The 24,268-nt window shown below is 41.9% G+C and overlaps 1 protein-coding gene across 1 annotated transcript in view; it reads right to left on the bottom strand.

The window, feature by feature from the left end:
- The window catches only part of METTL25 (methyltransferase like 25), a 54,793-nt gene that overhangs the window by 18,642 nt on the left and 11,883 nt on the right, over window positions 1-24,268 (bottom strand). The window contains exons 4-8 of the mRNA XM_035127305.3: window positions 19,655-20,293; window positions 18,443-18,587; window positions 5,245-5,339; window positions 3,657-3,686; window positions 541-614 (exon numbers count right to left, since the gene is read on the bottom strand). Of these exons, the coding sequence (XP_034983196.3) occupies window positions 541-614; window positions 3,657-3,686; window positions 5,245-5,339; window positions 18,443-18,587; window positions 19,655-20,293 (983 nt within the window). The remainder of the gene's footprint in view (window positions 1-540; window positions 615-3,656; window positions 3,687-5,244; window positions 5,340-18,442; window positions 18,588-19,654; window positions 20,294-24,268) is intronic.

The raw sequence follows: 24,268 nt of genomic DNA, 5'->3' as shown, positions 1-24,268 counted from the left end.
TGGGAAAGTCACATTCTCTCAAACTCAACACTTTGTAATGATAATGACTTGCCTTACAACTGAGAAGATGAACAGTAAATATTAAGCATATACTACAGTTGAAATGCTATATGAATGATTAATAATGGCTCATGGTAGGCATCATTATTCAATCTTTTGTTTGACTTCAGCTGCTTTTCAAGCACGGTTACATAAACCATTTTCAAGAATAATTTGGCTAGGTTTGCCAAGCTTTGTTAAAAAAACAAGACACCACATAATTCACCAGTTCCTTCTGAATGATCAACTTAATTAAAACATAAAGAATTTACAGGTTCAACTTGCATGCAGTAGAACTTTGCAGAGCCCTATTCAGATTTACAGACCCCCAGTCAAAGAGATACTCTCAGCTATCTATGAAAGATTTGCTGCTCATTCAATACATGCATCTCAGAGTTGCTGCTCATTCAATACATGCACCTCAGGTTTCACCACCACCGCGAGTAAAAAAAGGAGGGAAAAGTTGTTCTTCCTTAACGATATGGAATTATAGCATACTACCTTCTTTTGACTCCATAAAATTCTTCTACAATAACCTGGAGGACAGCTCGATAAAACAAGGATTCTGTAGGCAGCTGCAAGGAATCAAAGAACAGCAGGGTATTAAGTTGGAACCAGACACCGCAACTAGAACAGCGAAAACAGTTGGCTGTCTTCAACTAATTACTGGTTTCTGCTCATTCCACCTAGTGTTACTAGTATGTCTCTTGTTCCCAAGTTAAAGTGTTGTTCTTTAGAAATGTAACGATGTAACCATAATTGTTGGAAAAAATAAACACAGGAAACAGCAAGCACTGAATGGGGCTGAGTAGCAGACTAGAGGAAAAGAGGAAGCCCCATAGGCCAAATTATGCTATTTGTTATGTTGGTTTTACTGCAGAAATGTACCCATTTATGATTAATCTGGTTCTCTAAAGCCAGAGGGAAAACATTTCTCAAGTTTTCAATGCACTTTCTACCCCCTAACAACTTCATCTTCTTTCCCCGATACACACAGAAACTCCTATGCTTCTACAAACAGTGCAATGTGTTGAAGAGCTTCATACCTTTAAGAATGAACTATGTGTTTACATAAGAAGAGGCAATACTCTTTAAAATGCACGGCCAAATTTATCCCTTGTGTAAACTCCACTGGGCTAACGGCTTTGCAGCAGGGACACACTGGTCTGTAAATTTGGTGTGCTGAACAGTCATGCGGCTTGTGTACATATACCAAAAGGGATGATAAATGGCGCTGTAATGATTTAAAGTATCCACAAAAGGAATTTAGATGGAGATTTGAAAACAAAGAATATTGAGTGCCTTGCCAGAACCAAGAACTTGTAATAAATCAAAGCAAATCCTTCCAATACTTTCCCATGTTTATATCTCCAGTTGTATATAACTAATATTGAAAAGAAAATTCACTGATGGTCTGGCCCACGTTAGGAAGCCAATTCAATCTGACCGCTGTGCTTCTAGTTAAATGTCAGAAAATTAATTGCATGATGTACAATCTGGCTTTATGTTACTCTAATATTTGCCCATAAAATAAGATTTCAGTAATATATAATTCTTACGGAAGAATCTGGACTTGCAGCAATACATTGTAAGAAAATAAAGGCAGCTACCCAACTGTAAAAACTGAAAGTGGAAAGGCATGCTAGTCTCTTAAAAAAGCGTTTATGAACGCTGACTACATTACTAGAAAAGATACTGGTGCAAGATTCTCAAAGAAAAGAACATTTTGAGATGCCCAGCTAAACAGAATTTCTTCACTAAGCTGGTCTCCATTGTTCTGTAAACGCAATGAGCCAGTTTAAATTGCCAAATTTCCCCACACAAGTGTATACAAGCAGTGTTTTCTGGGCACAGTTCAAAGTGCTGGTTATGACCTTCAGAGCCTTATATGACTTGGGACCAGGTTATCTGAAAGGTATCATCTCCCATACAAGCCCACCCAGGTTTTAAAATCCTTGAGAGAGGCCTTTCTTTCTAGCCTGCCAACATCGAAAGCACATTTGGCTGCTCCCCGGCTCTGGAACTCTTTATCAAGAGAGGCCTGGCGAGCTCAGTCTCTGATGACCTTCTGCCGGCAGCAAAGACATTTTTATTTAGACAGGCATTTGGCCCATGAATTGATATGTAAATATGCTGTAGTGGGTTCTAACTGGTTGCTTTTATTGATGTTTAACTTACTCTCTCTGTACGTACTTGTACGCTATTGCTGTTTTATTGCATCTGTATTATTGTCTACCACTTTGAGAGAAGGCAAGATACAAATGTAATAAATGATAACAATAAAGAATACATAGCACATGGCAAAAGGCTGTAGAGGTGGTGGTGGTGATGGTGAATAGGGGACTTTTCCAAGCAGCTGTGGTCAGAGTTAGCTGCCAGAGTTCAAGCTGTATTGTGTTTACTACTTTCCAAGCGGTCAAATATATAAGCAAATGGAAGAATTTGGCAGTGTAAACCAGCCTCAACTGACACCTATTCCATAATAAGTCGCATCACTAAGTCAGCCCACTACCGAGGGCCTTCTCGGTAGTGGTGCCCGCCCTGTGGAACGCCCTCTCATCAGATGTCAAAGAGAAAAACAACTACTGTACCAGACTTTTAGAAGACATCTGAAGGCAGCCCTGTTTAGGGAGGCTTTTAATATTTAATAGATCACTGTGTTTTATTTTTCTGTTGGAAGCCGCCCAGAAACCCAGCCAGATGGGCGGGGTATAAATAATAAATTATTATTATTATTATTATTATTATTATTATTATTATTATTACCACAATAATGAAATGCGAGTCACAAAATGCGTTCCGCGGAGAGTGCACTTTCAGCCTTCTGTAAATCTTTAAAGTGTTTTTGGCCTATCCTGTCTTACCATGCATTCTTTAAGAAACATGCAGTGTTTTTAAGTAGACGAAGATTAAGTCACAGTTCCACAAAACATAAGGCTTTACTTGGGAAGAGCTCCACGGCCAGCAACAATGAGCAAGCAGGGACAAGACGGACGCAGAGGGAAGAAGCTCATAAAGGGTACCATCTGATGCAACTCTAATCCAAATGAACTTTTGGGAAGAGATGACTGAATGCAGAATGGGTTGCAATTAGGTCAAAAGCTTTTGTTGGATAAGGAAGAACTCTTGATTCTCAAAGGAACAATTTAACTTCATATTTTCCATGGATACACCTTTGGACTCGGAAAAAAGAGATTGTATTTTAAATTTGCATGAGGCAAAAAAGAAACCAGTTTACAACGAGACTGTAATCCTCAACCCGATTATTCAGTAGCCCTAAAGAATTTCTCCGGACTTCAAATGAGGCAACAACAATGAAGGAGGAATGAAATGCAAGACATTCAGAGTACTTTTAATGTATGCTCTTGCTATTTAAATCACTCTTAATTAACTGGAGAAAATTATGTTTTATCATTGCTCCATGAAGACCAGGCAATAAAAGTGCAATTTCATGGTGCTGATGCAGAATATCAATCTGCCTCCAATTCAAGCTTCGCTGTTTGCTAACTCTCCAATTCTAGCAAACGAGAAGTTCAGCACAAGGTCATGTATTCAAAGTATTCAAAGTGAGAAAACAGCTTTGTCATTGGAAGGGTTAAATACACAACATTACTCACCACTTGGCCAATTGCAACTCGTTCCAGAGCCTTCAAAGAGAAAAAGAAAAAAAACATTGATGTGTTTATTCTTTACTCTGAACATAACATAAACATACTTCATTATGGGGGAATAACAGAATATATTACAGAAATGTGTGTGCTCGCATCTATCACATGTTATTTAAGAATGTAATCACAGGATTCACAATTACAATGAAACGTATAAATATATTTCTGCAAATATCTGAGATGATACTTGGCTGTACATTTTTAAATAAAAAACTGAATTCGATGAACACTTCATTTTAGTCTACACTGAGTTTCTTCATTCATATTTGATAATATACATAAAGATGAAAATGTATGCCCCTAAAATGGTAATGGATTTTCAGATACGCCTGAAAACTATGAAATGGAAATGGAGAATACTTTAAGGAACTGATGGGATACAAATTCAATTCTACAAAAAAGAAGAAGAAATATCCCTTCTATTAACACCTACATTGAATAAAAACATTAAATGCAAAGGGCTGGGTCACACATAATGATAAACCATGATTTAGTGCTACATTCACAAGCAGGAACAAGCCTAAGCAAAGCAGCCATGCTGTTTACACATGGTGGTCCCCCCCCCCCAAATTGTGCATAGGGAAAACAGAAGTAAACATAGCTTCTCTGATTAGGCACTCAGTAAAATAAGATAAGTAGCAAGGTGGGGGAGGAGAATGTGGGCAAAGTGATAGGAGAAAATGGATTCAGACCATCCTCAGCCTGTTGAAGACAAGCGGGCTAAGATGCAAGGGAAGCTAAATCTGTTTGAATATGTTTAAAGGGATTATGCAAGCTGAGACAGAGTCTTGGCAAATTCAAAAGGGACAAAGACTGAGGTTCATAAGAAGATCACACAAGGATCAAATGCACATTTGGTTCAAAGTAAAGATATGTTGCTTGAGATTGGACTAGCACTGCAACCAGAAACAGGGGGCAGTTCTAATATTCAGACCTGCTTAGCACATGGCAGACTCTGCTAACCCAGTTTAATTCGCAGCAAGCATCTGTGAAAATATCAAAAGCACGAAATTTAAATTTCATTAGGTTAAGAAAGGAGGTGGTGGTGGTGGTGGTGAGATTGAAGACACAACACAGTGCTCATCCAAGATAAATGTCCCTAGAAATCTGGGTGCATGTTATGCCATCTCACCATGTTATGATATGGCGCATTTGAACTGAAGAAACATTGCATTTAAAGCTATCTTAAAGGGGACTGAAAGTCTACTCTGACTTTGTAGCCAGGCAGTCATTTTCGCTATGCTTAGTTGTGATATCCAACAAAGACTAGTGAAATCAGTGATGGGCCTGCCATGGATTTTCTGCCCTTTAGATAACTGTCAAGACCTTCTGCTTTGTGCCACATCTCATCTGAGCTCAAAGCAACCAAGCTGTGCCCAAATTTTCACATGGGCCCATTAACTGACCATGAATACACCACTAATGGTGTTATTCTGCACTGCCTGATATTTAAGAGACAAATCCAGGTCTGCAAGCAAAACACAACAAACTCCATCAGATGTAGATAAATTCTGGGGGGTGGGGAAAGAAACTGTACCAAACAGGCTGCCATTCTGGCATTGCGACCACAGAACCAACCCTCTTCCTTTAAATGCCGGCTCATGGGAAAACCCAGTGTTCCGTGAAGGACATCTGCAAAAGAAAGAGAAACAATCGAGCAACAGTGTAAATAGGCTGTTGAGAATACACTAGAGCATTGAGAGAGATTTTTAAATGCTACCTAGTTTAACAACGCAAAACAGCAGTTTGAGAGAGATATCTTACTTGGTGAATACCGTTTGCCTAAGGGCCTACATCTAAAAATCACTGTATTTTCTCAAGGTAAGCTATTATTTCCATTCTAAATTAAATCCCTCATGTAACAGGATCCTTTAAAAAAAAACAACCCTGGTACATCATTTACATTGTGCAGCGCAGAAAATTTATAATAAGATTTCAGCAAACTAAGCTACAATGACAGTTGTTGTTTTAATATATTAGGTGCATTGCCAAGAATCTCATTTCAGCTAGTATTTGCCACATGCCCCCAAACTATGTGATTTGCTTTGCGCTGCTGGCGACTAAGCAATGAGCACATACTCACTGCACATGCACAGAAAAAGGAAACCTTGGTGAAGACTGGCTGCCCTCATTAGGAAACTATTACTTGTATGCATGAGATCACGAAGTTTGAGAACCCCAGATGTGTGCTAACACCTGATTATCTACCTGATCATTTGCCAACAACTAACTCAGGCATGAGTTTCTGTTTGGTCTTCTTCAGCCCTGGTGAAAACAAAAGCCTTCTTCTCAGACTGGCACTGCTCAACTTTTAACTTAATAATTAGCCATTTACATAAGGTTAAGCACCATCCAACCTAGCAGTTCGAAAGCACATGAAAAAAGTGCAAGTAGATAAATAGGAACCGCTACAGCGGGAAGGTAAACGGCGTTTCCATGTGCTGCTCTGGTTTGCCAAAAGCGGCTTTGTCATGCTGGCCACATGACCTGGAAGCTATACGCCGGCTCCCTCGGCCAATAATGCGAGATGAGCGCGCAACCCCAGAGTCGGTCACGACTGGACCTAATGGTCAGGGGTCCCTTTACCTTTACCTAAGCACCATCACCTCTGGTGCTCACATGAGACATTTATCTGTACAACTGCATGGTGCAAGAGTCTTGTGATCCCACAAAATGGAAAATTACTTGGGCAGCTGAGCAAGACTGGGTAAGAAACAGGAGTGCTCATGACAAATGGATGCGAGACAGGGACTGCTGGAGACAAATCAATAAGTTGGCCACAGAAGGGAGGAAAACGAGGCAAGCTTCTAAGCGCTGGCTCAATATATATTGATGCGTACACATTCAAGAAAATAAAGGATTTTTAATGGAACATTTAGCAGAAATTTCAAAAAAATGTTCAGGTGCACTTAACTACTTACTAACAATGCCATTAGAGCACAGCTCCTTTGCTATTATGGTTTAGGATGGGGATGTCTAACCTGCCGTTCAGGAGGTGCCTCTGGGCCACCAAGAGCTATTTCCCAGTTGAGAGCAAGCAAATAGATCTTGGCTCTAAACCCCACAGCATTGAGATCAAAGATAAAACCCTCTGCCTGCTTTTTCTTAAAGACAATGCACTGTTTCCAGCTCCCTCACCCAGGCTGGAAATGCTGATTGTGCATATGTGAAACCACATGCATGTGTATGTGAGAAAGAGAGCAAGAGAGCACTGTGTGCCCGAATGTCCGGCATATGTGTAGTATATGCGCAAATGTGCATGTATGGTAAGCATATGGTGCATGTGTGGTTTGTGTGTGCATGGCACATACACTTATGCACTAACTATGCCCAGTGTAGGAAGCCGGCCTTGGAGGGGCGGCTGATCAAAAAGGGCTAGCCACTCCTACCTCAGGGAAACAGGCCAGAATGGCAAACTATATTTTGAAATTTGCTTTGTTCCCAAAACCAGGATCAATTAGTTTGTCCATGTTTACGTTAGCAAATCACTCCTCCGTTGCTGGTATGTGGCTGGAAAGTCACATGTCACTGTTTACTTTCCTGAGCTGGGAAAGTCTGAGGACGGAAGTTACGTCTTATCTCTTCCGTTATGTTGTGCTCTTGCACTGTGTTTTTCTCTCTCTGTCTGCTGCTGAAGAAGAGAGCAGACGCCATTATGATTTGCCCTGTAAATATTGCAAAATACATCTAAGAATGCTCACATTCACGCTTCCGGTTGTCACTGCAGACTCTGCTGATTAATAGAGTGCACAGGATCACAGGATCATTCGACCTGTGTCGCTGAGAGCTCAGGGATTGATATCCAACCCAGGGGAGTGCAACCCCGGACGATGCCCGGAAAGGTTTGTCTGTCTTATACCTGGGGCAGTCGGGGCCCAGGGCATGTTATGGACAGTTTAGACAAAAGAAGTAACTGCTTCCAATCTCCTTGCAGGGAAGGGGAGTGTGCAAGCCCGGAGGTTTGTGGATGCAACATTAAGGCTATGTTCACATTACCATTTACTGTGGCTTCGGCAGGTTCCCACCACTGCTTAGCACAATCCATCGGTATCCAGTTGCTTTCAGAGAAATGCTCCTCTTTGATGAGCTTTTTTCCTCCAGCCAGCTTCGAAAATGGAAACTGTCACTCCCATTGTGGTGCGAGCCATTCAGGCAGGTTTTGCACGTGCTCGATGAAAGCTTCACTGACTTGGGAGTTCCACATGGGGAAACAAATCACGGAGCAGAGACATCCCTGCCCCCCTCTCTGATGTGAACAGCGGTGGGAGAAAGCGACTTGGAAATGCAGTGGGGAGGAAACGACCTCACAGTGCTTCAAACTGCTAATGTGAACACAGCCTAAATCATAGTTAAGTGTCACGCTTGAACTGCTCAGTGTGATGTGGTTTCTCCTATCTTCCCACTCCAAAGTTGGAAAGGGAGGGGTTTCTTGCCTTCTCCTGAGAGTGGATTTCGCAGAGGCTTTTTTATTCTGTATTTCAGCAGAGGAAAGTATGTGTGTGTGTGTGTGTGTGAGAGAGAGAGAGAGAGAGAGAGAGAGAGAGAGAGAGAGAGAGAGAGAGACTTTTTTCCAAAAAAGATTAGGAACAAAGATAAGCATTTACTTTGGAATTGCCGCACTCCAGTGGAGATATTCTGAGGTAAGTGGCTAAAGAAGTACAACTTTCCCATCTACAAAACTACTTGGCAATAAATGCAAATGACTTACTTTGACCTTAGAAGTATATACAGTGGTACCTCTACTTATGAATTTAATGCGTTCCAAACGCACATTTGTAAGTAGAAATTTTTTTTAAGTCGAATCCCATAGGAATGCATTGGGAGAAAAAAATCGTAAGTAGAAAAAATCCTATCTAAAAATTTGTAAGTAGAAAAAAATCCTATTTAAATCGCATCCAAGATGGCGGACGGAGCTCCATTCGTAAGTAGAAACATTCGTAAGTAGAGGTACCACTGTATAGGGATACTAAACCACTTAGCAGAAGGCTGACAGGCAGCTATTCAGAACAGGCTTGTTGGAAGCCAAAATGCATTCAGAACTAGAGCCAGTATACTGCAGCAGTTTGGATTTTCATTGTTAGCACCTGGTTATTTTTTCAGGCATTTAGGGATTGTTAATTCTGCTCTGTGTTTTAAAATTGTTCTTTGTTGTTTAGCTGTTGTTTCAATAACTGAATGATTGCTTTCAATGTATTGTTGTGCCCAACCTGAGATCCATTTGGTATAGAGTCGGTTATAAATATTTTAATTAAAATAACTCCACCTTTTTACATAAATGAAAGCGCAACAAAACAAAAAATTCTGATTGAAAGCATCTTGCAGTTTGTAGTATTAAGCAGCACAAAGGTGGAATCTGAGGATAAAGGTGTTATAGGATTGTATCAATAAAGGCATAGGATTCCTGATAGCTTGCATCCCGCTTGCTTTTCTTTTATATTGAAGTTCCATAATTCCAAAATATTTACAATTTTAATTTTCATCTCATGTGTGTGAATAAAGAAAAATCAAAATGTTTAGGCTTCATTTCTAACCACTATAGGGAAGCAATGGAATATACCCTAAGGGGAAGGCCTAAAAAAGGTGACAAACCTGCCAAAAGATATATCTGACTGACAAATCTGAAACAGCTGTCAGTGTAAGGTAATTACCCAGGGCTTGCTAAACATACTGAAAAATTTCTGTATTTATCACACACTTATTCACAGGGACTGCTCCATAATTTGCGCCTAAGATAAACAGTGAAGAGTGACTTGATATGGAGCCTAATACTCATATGCAGTGGAATTCACAAGGCTGGCACCAGCAGCATGTCAGCTATTTAATTATAAAGATTACTACCTCAGAAATAGTCACCCAAAATGGTGTTCATGCTTGGCTTGTTTATGGCATACAACTATGCTTTAAAAAAAAAAATGTTGGTGTCGTCTTCCATATTTATTTATACCCCACCTTTCTCCCTGATAGGGACTCAAGGCAGCTTATGGATAACAGATAAAGTAGAACTTATTGCCTTTTTATTGTTTACTTAGAAGTAGATTCTATGTTGCCCCTAAGTTGGACAATAAAGGTAAAGGGACCCCTGACCATTAGGTCCAGTAGTGACCGACTCTGGGGTTGCGGCGCTCATCTCGCGTTATTGGCCGAGGGAGCCGGCGTACAGCTTCCTGGTCATGTGGCCAACATGACTAAGCCGCTTCTGGTGAACAAGAGCAGCACACAGAAACACCGTTTACCTTCCCGCTTGGAGCGGTACCTATTTATCTACTTGCACTTTGACGTGCTTTCGAACTGCTAGGTTGGCAGGAGCTGGGACCGAGCAACGGGAGCTCACCCCGTCGCACGGATTCGAACCGCCGACCTTCTGATCGGCAAGCTCTAGGCTCTGTGGTTTAACCCACAGCGCCACCTGCGTCCCTAAGTTGGACAATAAAGCATACCAATTTTGAGTTAAGTGCTAATGTGTCATTACTGTAACAAGTATTAACCCTGCAAAAGTTTAAAAACAAGCACATAGAATTTTGATGACAATCCAACACCAAGTTAGATATGTGTGAACGCTAGTATTATCATCATCAACATCATCAACATCAAGAACAACAACAAAAACAAAAACAAGTTGGCTTACAGATAAAATAGGAACACTAAAAATTAAATCCACGAGCTTGACTGCATCTAAATCATGGCCTTTAATTATGCTCCTAAATATATATTTTTTAAATCAAGGAAATAAGAATAACTGTAAAATGTGGTACAGAATGAGGGGGACAGAAGTCCTAATAATCTGCTGACTTAGATTTTAAAATAAATAAGGCAAGTTTATCCCTGTTGAAATATTACAGAAAGAGGAGAATGGCCTAATAAAATTCAACCACCACCTTAGCCTCAAACACAAATGAGTGGCATGCATCACTTCCCTGACGGCACAGTAGTTACATGACATAACATTAGAGAAGTCCTAAAGATACACAGACTAACTTTAGGGCTATTCGAATTCCAGTGATTGGGTCAAGAAAGCCATAGAAGAACATATGACGTGCAGTGTTCAGGAGTCTTTCTGTTACCACCCTGCTTCATCAATCTGGGATAGTGGCCCATCTAGGAGAAGGAAAGCTCTAGTGCTAAACCCCTGCAGTCTTGCAGCTATACTCATTGGTGAGAAAGCCTTCAGGAGTAAACCCTAAGGAACAATCTGTACCCACTGCTTTGTGGGACATCTTCGGGAAAGGAAAAACAAATCTACACAAATCTGAAGTGGAGTCCCCAAGACCAGCATTTCTCAACCGGTGTTCCGCGGCACAGTAGTGTGCTGCGAGACACCGGCTTGTGTGCCGCGACGTGCGGCGAGGAAAAGGGCGCTCTGCATTGCTGACGGACTTCCGGCGAGGCAAGATGGCGTGCGGCACGGCAGCGCGAAGCTCCTGAGAGCGACCAGCGTGCCCGTGCCGCCAGCCTAGCCTCCGGACCGCCGGAACCGCCGCCGCCGGTACGCGGGCGCCAAGTGAGCCCGGCGGATCGACCGGGGAACCGCTGGAGGCCCCCCCGCGACCCCACCGGAGCGACATCGAAAGCGCCCGGCTGGATGATCGACGGACCCCTGGGCTCCGCGGCAGCCGCGTGGGCGTCGGAATCGCCTGGCGGATCAAGCGGGGAGCCGCTAAAGCCCCTAGCGAGCCCGCCTGCGGCCGGGAAGAGCTCTGAAGCCCGGGACCTCCCACCACGCGACGGCCCTGCCTCGTCGCTGCAGCCGTCGCCACCCCAGCCGCCCCAGGAGAAGAGGAAAAGGAGGGAGCCCCCCCCAGGTGAGGGAAAAAGGGAAAGATAGGGAGGAGAGGGCCCCTCGCCACCCCCCAACCCAGGTGAGAGCGCCTGGTGGGTCCGCCTGGCTACCGCACAGCAGTTCTTCAGTGGCATGCTTTTCCCCTCCAAACTAAACTAAATATAGGGCGGCACAGAGTTGGTTGCCGCGGGATTTTTTTTCATAGAACAAGTGTGCCGTGGCCCAAAAAAGGTTGAGAAACACTGCCCAAGACGGTTGGATAGCTCCTTGTACATCTCCTTCCAGCAACTCTGGCAGCCAAGCTAGTGCAAAACGTATTGCTCTGCTTTCCTTCCACATCAGCGAAGCCAATAGGGTGGAGCCCAGGATCTCCATATACACTGCCCAGGCTTGCAACCCAAGAAGCACACTTTGGTGCTGCAAACACAGTTTCTCAAAACCCAGAGGCTAAGACCACACTAGTACACAAAAAGTTATAATAAGCCTTCCTGTAGGAAAGACCCATTAGCCTTCCTTCTTCTGTTTATTGTGCACGCACCCACACCCACATATATATACACGCACATATAAATGAAAAACATGTATACATTAAATAAGCTGCTTTATACACAAATATATACAGAGATTACCATAATCAAGGACAAAAGTGGTAAGGACCTAACAGAAGCAGAAGACATCAAGAAGAGATGGCAAGAATACACAGAGGAATTATACCAGAAAGATATGGAGGTCTCGTACACCCCAGGTAGTGTGGTTGCTGACCTTGAGCCAGACATCTTGGAGAGTGAAGTCAAATGGGCCTTAGAAAGCACTGCTAATAACAAGGCCAGTGGAAGTGATGATATTCCAGCTGAACTATTTAAAATTTTAAAAGATGATGCTGTTAAGGTGCTACACCCAATATGCCAGCAAGTTTGGAAAACTCAGCAATGGCCAGAGGATTGGAGAAGATCAGTCTACATCCCAATTCCAAAGAAGGGCAGTGCCAAAGAATGCTCCAACTACCGCACAATTGCGCTCATTTCACACGCTAGCAAGGTTATGCTTAAAATTCTACAAGGCAGGCTTAGGCAGTATGTGGACCGAGAACTCCCAGAAGTGCAAGCTGGATTTCGAAAGGGCAGAGGAACCAGAGACCAGATAGCAAACATGCGCTGGATTATGGAGAAAGCTAGAGAGTTCCAGAAAAACGTCTACTTCTGCTTCATTGACTATGCAAAAGCCTTTGACTGTGTCGACCACAGCAAACTATGGCAAGTTCTTAAAGAAATGGGAGTGCCTGATCACCTCATCTGTCTCCTGAGAAATCTCTATGTGGGACAAGAAGCTACAGTTAGAACTGGATATGGAACAACTGATTGGTTCAAAATTGGGAAAGGAGTACGACAAGGTTGTATATTGTCTCCCTGCTTATTTAACTTATATGCAGAATTCATCATGCGAAAGGCTGGACTAGATGAATCCCAAGCAGGAATGAAGATTGCCGGAAGAAATATCAACAACCTCAGATATGCAGATGACACAACCTTGATGGCAGAAAGTGAGGAGGAATTAAAGAACCTTTTAATGAGGGTGAAAGAGGAGGGCGCAAAGTATGGTCTGAAGCTCAACATCAAAAAAACCAAGATCATGGCCACTGGTCCCATCACCTCCTGGCAAATAGAAGGGGAAGAAATGGAGGCAGTGAGAGATTTTATTTTCTTGGGCTCCTTGATCACTGCAGATGGTGACAGCAGTCACGAAATTAAAAGATGCCTGCTTCTTGGGAGAAAAGCAATGACAAACCTAGACAGCATCTTAAAAAGCAGAGACATCACCTTGCCGACAAAGGTCCGTATAGTTAAAGCTATGGTTTTCCCAGTAGTGATGTATGGAAGTGAGAGCTGGACCATAAAGAAGGCTGATCGCCGAAGAATTGATGCTTTTGAATTATGGTGCTGGAGGAGACTCTTGAGAGTCCCATGGACTGCTAGAAGATCAAACCTATCCATTCTTAAGGAAATCAGCCCCGAGTGCTCCCTGGAAGGACAGATCGTGAAGCTGAGGCTCCAATACTTTGGCCACCTCATGAGAAGAGAAGAATCCTTGGAAAAGACCCTGATGTTGGGAAAGATGGAGGGCACAAGGAGAAGGGGACGACAGAGGACAAGATGGTTGGACAGTGTTCTCGAAGCTACGAACATGAGTTTGACCAAACTACGGGAGGCAGTGCAAGACAGGAGTGCCTGGCGTGCTATGGTCCATGGGGTCACGAAGAGTCGGACACGACTAAACGACTAAACAACAACAACATATACAGAGAAGTTATGGAAGAGGAAAGAGATTTTGAAACGATGCCTGGAAGACACAAAATGTTTTCTATGAAAAAGATGAATGGGTTAGTAATATGACAGGTCTGTTAGAAGATCTTACATACTAAGTATATGCAATTAATCACTGTAATTATGCATTCAGACAGAAAAGGTGACTTCTTATCGCTGAAATATTAACCATTTAAGTTATGAGAACTGGGATTGGGACACTGTGGCACACACATCCTACACAGAAAGATATTAAAAACAATACCATGACAAGTGCTAATGCGCTAGTTTTCTTTAAGGCGTAAAACAGAAGGCTAAGCAGCACAGAAGCTGTACTGAAAGTGAAACCCTGCTTTCATTGGGGCTCCAAATGACAACATTATGCACATCTACTTCTAAAGTATTACTGTAAAAGCAGGTTTCTCTAGATCTTTATTTTATTTGGCTCTGGCTATATTTCATACTCAGAGAGCAGCCACCATTACAGGATTTGGGAGGCAGATTATATTATTTCGTTATGAGATAGTTTTGTTGTTTTAATGATGGATTCACCCTGCTCTACCAGGGACCCAGGTGGCGCTGTGGTTAAACCACTGAGCCTAGGGCTTGCTGATCAGAAGGTCGGCAGTTCGAATCCCTGTGACGGGGTGAGCTCCCGTTGCTTGGTCCCAGCTCCTGCCAACCTAGCAGTTCGAAAGCACGTCAAAAATGGAAGTAGATAAATAGGAACCGCTACAGCGGGAAGGTAAACGGCGTTTCCATGTGCTGCTCTGGTTTGCCAGAAACGGTTTTGTCATGCTGGCCACATGACCTGGAAGCCATATGCCGGCTCCCTCAGCCAATCATGCGAGATGAGCGCGCAACCCCAGAGTCGGTCACAACTGGACCTAATGGTCAGGGGTCCCTTTACCTTTACCTTTACCTCACCCTGCTCTAAAGGATTCTCCAATCTGAGCCCTGTCCAGAGTTGTCAAGGATGCTGTTGTGAAACCATACCACTGAGGACATCACTCAAAACAGAACAAGAACTGGGAAGATTACATCAACGGCATTTTTTTTGTATGTTCATTTGAACAGGAAGATGGGATCACAACCAACCAGCACTAAATGTCACTCTTGGGTGAAAACCAAGAAGCACAGAAATATTTGTCTGTATTCATTTTGAAATTATAGAAAAATCACTTTTAAAATATGTTCTACAACCATTGGTGTATAGCATTCTGCATTAAAACTAATGCAATATCCTTTTAAATGATGGTGTTGGGAGCTATAAAAATGCCAAACTATACAAGCCTTCATATGCATTTCATTTTTTAGCTGAGGTGAAAGTCTATACAAATCTTGTAGTGCTTTTAAGATTTAATTGAATGCCTACAGAAGAACAGAAATGCAACTGTTTTGACGCCATACTCGTAGGCGGATTTCAGACTTTTTAGTTAGAAAATGAGTCATATATTCCATTATTTGCCCTTCACCCTTAATGTTTTTCCCCCCTGGTAAATAACTGACTACAATACACCTTCCACCAACACACATCCGTCAAGCACTCTTGTCACCAACATTTTCCAACCTCTCTCATTGTTCTAATCATGTAACATCCCTCCTCTAATCCGTACACTGGCTTCTTGGACACCCTGCACAAGCTTCTTTCATTCAAAATGGTTAAGGGCCTCATCCCCATCTCCCCACTTTTATGTTCCAGCGCAGCCCTGTTCCCTTCACTCATCCAGCTGCATCATGCTTCAGTTGCCCAAAGGTCTCCTGCTCCTTCAAACACACCACCCCACCCACTTCAAAACTGCCTGAAATTGTCCTTCAGAACAACTCAGTGTGACCAACTCCCTTGGCTTTGTTCAGGTCACTCCTCGAAATACGCTAATTCCAGGAAGCTGTTGTAAAGTAAGCTAAAGTACGTCTAGCCAATTAACACAAACTCTTCCTCTGCTTCTCCCTGCCTCAATCATCTGCTTGCTTTGGATGGATAAAGCTCTCTTTTCTTTTTGCAAAACTCTCACAACCCACAAATACGGATATGGGTATTCCAGAGAATAGGGTAATTTGCACTGGATATTTTTCAGTATGTGATTAAAAAAAATTTCATTGCAGAGAGCCCACCCAACGATAGTTCCAGTTGGAGCATCTATGTATTCTTTCAAGACAGGATAAAAATACTGGCTTTCATGTATTCAGTGAAGAAACACCTTTATTTTAATGTACAGTATGCTTCAAGGGGCGAAAAGAAGAAGACTGAAACCAGAATTTTGAAGTTCTTCTGTACTGTTTCTTAAATAAAACCCCTCTGTATTTTGAATTGGTCACTTAGGAGGAGGGGGGACTGTCAGAGAGCTAGAGTGAAATTTAATAAGATAATGATTTTTAAATGTTTCAGCATACATATTAGTTAAAAACATCTGTTATATCCTTTACAGCCATGTTTCAGATATCTCACAAACTGATTCAAACAATGCAAACATGTGTCATACAGCAATATTTAGAGATGGTATGGAAATGAAATCAAGTGCTTTGATCTTTTCTTTGGAGCGTTTCATGAGTTGCCATGGTATCAAAGTCTCTTGCTTTTAGATTGATATTGCGGAAGACAGAAGTAGATTCTTTCATCGCTTCAAGAGGGTCAGATATAAAAAACTCAAGTTCTATATCAAACAATGCTTCTAAAATAATGTTCAGTTCCTTCACATGTCAACGTTTCCAAACAATTTCCAAACAAGCAACACAATCTAAATCTGAGCATGTAGCTCAATTGATTTCAACGGGCTTGTGTGTGTCTGTCCTCTGGATCATAACCAAATAATCTTTCAACATGCCACACATTTAGAATCTAATGTGAAACTCTAGCAAGACAAGACCAGGTTAAAAGTGGAGGCCTGTTGATTAGGGGTGGCTCAATGGTCTGTGTCTGTGGCACTAGAGGCCAAAATCACCTTCTATTGGCTATAAGAGATAACCTGGCTCTAGTGACATATAACCTTGTGTTTGGATGGCTGCAATGCCTTGCATGTGGGGCTGCCTTTGAAAATGAGCCCAGAACTTTAGCTGGTACAAAATATGGCTGCTAAAGTATTAGCTATAACTGTGTATTATGAGCCCAATATTTTATCTTCGCCAATCCCAATGCAATGTGCTGGTTCTTCCTTTTAAAGCCCTCCATGGTTTGCGGTCTTGGTGTGTGACCTATCACCCCTTCCTACATGTGCACTGTCTCCCATTGCCTCTCTGACCCTGTGCACCCCCCAAATCTGTTCCAGAGGGTCCCCCAGCCCTCCAGAATTTTTTTGAGGGCATGTAGGATACTGGAGGGGCCAGGAGAGGAAGTTTGGTTGTGCACACTGAGGTCTGCTGCACTAAAGGAGCTGCAGTGTTGAATAACACCCTCTGAAGATAATGTGGCTAAATTAGTCTTGTCCATAAACACCAGTGGTTCTACTCTGAGTACAATCAGCACCGGAAGCAACCCTAGGACATACAACCTTTATGGCATAATAAATTGAAATGGTAAAGTTTATAATATTTTGCTACAAGAAGCTAACACAACAACTACCCTTCTAGAATTCACATTTGTGCTTCAAGCAAGTCAACTTCACAGAAACTGGCATGCTGAAACTAACCATAGTTAAAATTACATAGCAACAGGTGTGGATCAGCTGCAAAAGCTAGGAAGACTGGAGATGGGGAATACATAAACTCTAAGCTCACTATGGCTCATGAACATTGTGGTAAACTAGTTCATGAGACCCATTAGTTTACCACAATGGGTAATGCAAACATGGCTGAAATCTAAAGCCAGAGGTTGTTCTTTACTGTAATACTGAAGCATTTTTTTTTTTAGTAATCTGCAAGATAATTCTGGGTAAGTTTTATATTTCCTATTTCAGATCATGTTTAAGGAAAGGTATCTACATATATAAAATCATTCTGTTCCTATAATGAAATCTTCTGAAACTATTTGCTCTCTAATTATACAAGTGTGCTGTTATCTACAAACCCATTAAACTTCTCTGTTTGTGCGTTTACATACTTAAGGAGGTTAAACCAGTTTAAGTGGCAAGCACATTGCCATCATAATCTTCTAAGGCAGGCATCCCCAAACTTCGGCCCTCCGGATGTTTTGGACTACAATTCCCATCTTCCCCGACCACTGGTCCTGTTAGCTAGGGATCATGGGAGTTGTAGGCCAAAACATCTGGAGGGCCGCAGTTTGGGGATGCCTGTTCTAACGCTTTCCTCCCAACTTGGCTTATGATTGTAAAAAGCCACAGTATCACAAATGCACAACTCGCTGTATAATGATTCAGTATGGTGTTATGGGTACACTGCCAATGGCAAAATCTGATATAAACTTTATGTGGATGGAAATATAACGATGAACAAAAACACATATTTTTAAGTGAAGCCAAGTAAAAACAGCTGTCTTTATAGCCACATTAAAGCATTCTGTATTAATAAGCCTATGACCAAATATTACAAATATAAGAGAGTGGCAAAACAGGAAAGCTACAGGGCATGCAGAAGTGAGTTTTTCCACAAGTCATAATGAAAAGCAATAAGAAATGAGTCAATAAAAGAAACCAAAGACATTATTAATTAAACAGTTGTTGTTGTTTTTAAAAAAAGACTCAGGTAGAAAAGGGTTGCTGTACCTTCCTGAGTTTCATGCTCCTCTGACAGAAGATGGTAACAGCAGCCAACACTGCAAACTGCCTTGATTTCAGGTTTTGCCGTAAAAAGTCGCAGGGTGCTCGGAGCGAGATCACCACAGGTATGTAGACCCACCAGTACACAGTCCTGGGACAGAATAAAAATAATACATGTTCAGAATTGAGCTCGCCATTACTGAATCGTCATACACCACAAATTTCGAAGCCCACAATGTATGTGACGGGGCAAAGATCATTTGCATTATTCCTCCAGCTCTCTCCTACCTATAGGTGGGAGAGAATGGAGAAATTAAAGCCTCTTGGATTTATTAAGGTCTCTTGGGAAGATGTTTCCACACTGAATAGATTTACACCCAGGCAGTAGTAAGCTGTAAAAAGCAGCCACTTAGCTCTCGGGAGGTCAGGTGAGCTCTACCACACCACCGTCCGGTCTGCCACTTTTCCTGACGTGAAATATTTCAAGCTTCAAAACTTCTCTACTGCTATGTAGTAAAATTAATAAAATGACTTAATAAAGTGAAATGATAACTCACGGACGCTGTGAAATTAGCAGCAACAAAAAAAAGTAAATAAAGGGAATTTTTAGTCAAAATATGTTCCTGAAGTTTAAGGAAAGTGACTTTAGACAGCAGGCTATATGGACATATTTAGATACAGGGAACAACGGATCAGGGAAAGTAAATGGCAGGAAACTTCCATTTATGAACCAAATCTCCACTTAGCTAAGCCTGTACTTATTAAACATTTAGTGTGGCACTTCTAAATAATAGCAATGGTGTCATTATAAAACGGATCCCATGCTCTATTTCCTCTGTGCTGTTAAAAAAATAAACGTTATAAAGATGTAGCAGAAATTTTTTTAAACATGAGGTTAAGTAGGCCAGAGTTCTATTTCACAATTTGCCTTATAGTGATGACCAGACCAGGAATTCTATGTAGGGGAAAAAACTGTGCTTCCAGAGGAAAGAGCACTCCACCCCTCCTATTCCAGTTGACTTAGGAACTTTCTTTCTTTCTTTTTTAATAGCCAGCTAAGAGGCTAGTAGCATGTCTCCGCACTGGCCACAAAGGATAGACTTCGCTCTGTGCCCAGCAAGGAAACGCAGGCTGCTTGTCTCTTAGCAGGATTGTAAAAGTAATCGCAGAATGGGTTTATTCACAAGCAACCTGGATTATGACAAGAAGCAAAATAACCTCCAGATCTTCAACAATATCTCGTAGTTCTGTTTCTGCAGTGACGTACGACGTTAATGGAGAATATACGTTGGCTTCTTTTGACCGGCTTGCTTTCTCTTTAAGGGAAGCCATCTTCCTTCGCTCTTTCTCCTCTTCACAGAGCTCCCTACAATTACTTCTGGTTGAGCAGTCAGTTTCCACAGCGTCAGCAGGCAGAATACTTAGAAATGCATTTTCTGGAATGTTGTTCTCTTCGGCCTGCAGCTGAGCCCCCAAGTGAAGTTCATACTGTTTGTTAGTAATACACTTATCAGAGTCTGTGAAAACATCAGCTGTTTCAAAAAGAATGGAATCTGGAGCAGCCACCTGGGACTGACTTTGAAGACTGTTATTAGTACTTAAGAGCTTTTCACTGATATTTGCTTTACATTTCCCTTTATCTTGCTGTGGCCTTTCATTTGCCTCCTCCAACACTTGCTCTTTGACATTTCCTTTTCCCCGTCTTTGATAGGCTTTCCAGTGTTTCTTCAATTTCCTGTTCCTTTCATTAGCTCCATGGGTGTTTGTGTTTGAGGAATCAATTCCATAAACCTTCAGATTATACTGCAATGACAAGAAGGAGCTCAGGTAGCCTTTTCCAGATCCCAGGTCAATAACCTAGAACACAGATAACAAAAATAGTTTTTTAAAAGTAGCAGATACTCATATTTGCAGGCAACAATTAACTACTGTAGGACCTGAGGAGTGACAAAGAGAAGGTCTTGAGCTCAGGTGCTCCCTCTCTAAACCTCTTCAATTTCAAGAGGAGTGGGTGTATGCATTGGGGGGAAATATTACGTTCAAGCACAGTATGATGTTTAATAACAGCATTTCAATATCATATTTCAATTGTTCCAAGTGGTGTGTGTGTGTATGTGATCTCATAAACCTTTAGAGAACAGTGGCTTGCCCAAGACCATCTAGTGAACTCTCAGCTGAGGTTAGGTTGTATACATATTCTTCCCTCCTTACACACCAGCTCTCTTGTCCTGGCTGGTTCATTCATTCACTTATCCTCAGAATGAGTGGAGAACAAATCCTGGTCCCAGGTTAGGTTAGATTCTGGGAGGAAAATATCACTTGAATGAGCCCAGAGGAATTCATTTTGAGTTTTTCATCACCATGAAAGAGCTGCTCCCAGACTTCCAGGAAGTGGATTTCCCCATGCTCATTCCTGCTACTATTGAGAAGTGTGTGCTTATAATCTGTTTTTATTGTATACTTATACCATACCTTGTTGACATTAGAAAACACGGCCACTTAAAGTTACTTTCACTCTGCTAAATAAGTTCTTATTTGAATGAATGTTCAGTTTAGCTTTCTTTAAGAGTATAAAAAAGTCACATGGACAGGTAAAGAGCCTCCAATATTAATTTTAAAATGAACGTCCCACTGTTTTTGTGGAAGTGCTTTTGAATCCAAAAAAGCTCTCTATCAAACATGAAGATCAAGCCTAGTTTGAGAAACTTAAAATTTTGTCTCAGACTATAGAAAAAATGGTTATCAAATTTACAAAATGTAAGTATTTGAAATGGACAGAACTTACAAAGGGGGAAACTGATTGATGCTTCTATATACAAAAATACATCTCATATCAGAATCTTCCATTTTATATAAACAAAGGTCTGAGAGAAGAGGGAACATTCTCTCTCTTTCCTTCTCAAGCATGTGAAATCTACACCAAATATTCTCATCTACAACTATGACAAAAGGAATGTATGAAATGATTTCCCAACAACTGGTGGAAACGTAACACTCTATATTAATGTAATTTACAATCTCTTTGATCTTTCAACACCTTTGCTGTGGTTTCGATATGCAGTTCAACCTTTCTTTGACAGGCACATGAGGCTTAGGTTTAAAATAATAATGGCCTGTCCTTTACTGACCTCTAGCGTCTGTCAAATTGCCAGTGCTACCTCAGCAAGCCATTTCTACTCAACTTTTTAATCAAGGAAATCACATATGTACGTCAACACTATACATTTTTAATGAACATTTGTGTCCCTTTGAAAAGTGCAATGAAAGTTATGCTAAGCACATTGAAACAAAGCACACTGGAAAAAGCTAATCCCCACTGAAATACCACTGACTCAACTTGGAAAGGCAATGCCAAGAATAAACTATTAAAAGTGAAAGTTCCAAGACATAATGAAATCTTTATTGGGTTAAATACTATGTCCAAATACAGTCCTTGTAAGCAACAAGGCAAAAACTTTAATGCAACAAGGCAAAACATTTTAATGGCAAGTCAAAAGTAAAGCTTCAGTCCAAAAGCTGGCTGCATGTGTACTATTCAACAGATATTAAAAGGACCAAACTTAAAAAGCTTTATCGAGGGCTATGTTCTGTTCTGATGGTTTTTAATGCTATTATAGTTTATATTTGTTTTGTTTTTATCTCATTATAAGCTACAGGATTCCCTGCAAACTTAGTTAGCAAGGAAAATGGTTTAGAAGTGAATTATTATTAAAAATTACATAAGCTGGGTTTACTTAGCATGTGAGACAGGGAATGCAAATTGAGCTGGCAGCTGGGATAGGCCTTTGCCTCGTCCCCACCAGTGGGCCCTTCACTGAGGGCTTTGGGGCTGAGCCTGGCAAATGGACTCTATCCCCTTAGTCTGCTCTCTGGCTATGTAAGCAGAACTTGGACTTAACTGGGTTCAATACAGCTCAGTCTTTCCCTCTTCTCCATTTGTCTAATTTTCCTTGTGCTTTCTCTTTCCTTATGGATGTCTGTCAGCCACCAGGCAACAGGAATTCTACTTAGTTCCCAGTTTGGCAACCTGCGACTGGGTTCTTGACCTTATCCATGGCAAACAGTTCTTCAAAAAGCTTTTCTTCCAGTTTCCTGCCATGTTCAGTGTACCACAACTGGTTTTTACGCATCATTATTTTTCACCACTACACTGCTGTCAGTCAGGGATCACATTCAACAGTCTCGTGGGGGGTCAACCACCGCATGCCACTGGCCAAAGCCCCCGTAAGGCACCTTGATAGCACATACCTGCACTCCAGGTGATGTTTGCAGAAGGATGCAAATCATTCGCTTTATTTGCCTTCTTGGACAATTCACTTCTCTAGTTTCTCCCCAGCTGGTGGGCTAGAATTTCCTTCCTGCTACAGGCACAAGCACTGGATCTTTAGTCTTTTGCCATATATCAGTGGTACATTTTGGTCTTTTCTAATTAACATTTATTTACAGGCGGTAACTATTCTGCACACATATGATTGACACTTGATCACACACGCATCACTTTCGACCCCATAAGGTGGAATGGGGGGGGGGGGGGTTGGCACAATGGGATTATGCCTGACCACTGATGCGCACAATGGCCCACAACACCCAAACAGGGAGTCGCCAGTATTTGAAAAGGTATAATTTATCACTGGCTTTAAAACCTAGCAGACTATCCGCATGTTCTGGAAGTGTTGATAAATGCCAAAGAACATTTACAAACACAAGCATACGGTATACACGATTTTGTCTTTGAAATGTACTGTAAGAAAACCAGGCGGAGGGAAAAGTCTCTCTCATTCAACAAGTTGTGGTTTCTCATTCACAAAAAAAGATTGTTCCTAGACAGGAGCCAGAAAAGGTAATCATTTGCTATAGCAGGACAACTGATTCTTAAAGACACTTCAAGTCTTAAAGCTTCAAGTAAGGTTCTATTTGCATAGAGCAAGGCTGCTTCCATTATGTGATTGCATCTTCTGCCCAAATAAGACCTAACTAGATGCCCTCCATATGTATAAGCTTTGGGAGGAATTCAGTGAGCACAAGCACAAGCTTCCTTTCACTCTAATGTTCTCCCGACACACACACCCTGAGCCAATTTGCGGGGACATGGATGGAGAGGGGGGACATTGCACTAGCAGAATTCCTTGTGCAGGCTTCTACCAGTGGACCTCCTTGGTTGAATCCGGCCCTATGAGTAGAGAAGGTAACCAAAGAACTGCACTGCTGGCCCTGCCCTCAGCATCATGAATGCCTACCACTCTGTCTCCTGGATTTCCACACCATCCACGAGAAGTTGGCTTATTCAAAAGCTTTCCTGATTCAAACATCAGTACCAACATACAACTATCCAACGTACAACTAAGGTTGGTGACTATAGGGTTGTAGCGCTCATCTTGCTTTCAGGCCGAGGGAGCTGCCTTTTGTCCACAGACAGCTTTCCGGGTCATGTGGCCAGCATGACTAAACCACTTCTGGCACAACGGAACACCATGATGGAAACCAGAGCACATGGAAACACCGTTTACCTTCCCACCGCAATGGTACCTATTTATCTACTTACACTGGCGTGCTTTTGAACTGCTAGGTTGGCAGGAGCTGGGACAGGGCAACGGGAGCTCACTTCGTCATGGGGATTTGAACTGCCGACTTTCCAATCGGCAAGCCCAAGAGGCTCAGTGGTTTAGACCACAGTGCCATCCGTGTCCCTTCAAACTATCCAGGCATCAGAGTCAGTGCCATGCATGATACTGGGGATGGGGCTAGCAACACAGTCCCACAATCTCCTTCTCCATGTGGAGAACTGGGTAGGACTATTGTTGGTGGACCGTGCAATTACAAACCATACTAGCA

The sequence above is a fragment of the Zootoca vivipara genome, chromosome 9, assembly GCF_965207765.1.
Source record: "Zootoca vivipara chromosome 9, rZooViv2.hap1.1, whole genome shotgun sequence".
NCBI lineage: Eukaryota > Metazoa > Chordata > Lepidosauria > Squamata > Lacertidae > Zootoca > Zootoca vivipara.
The sequence above is the reverse complement of the archived record's forward strand: the minus strand, read 5'-3'. Positions and strand labels throughout refer to the sequence as shown.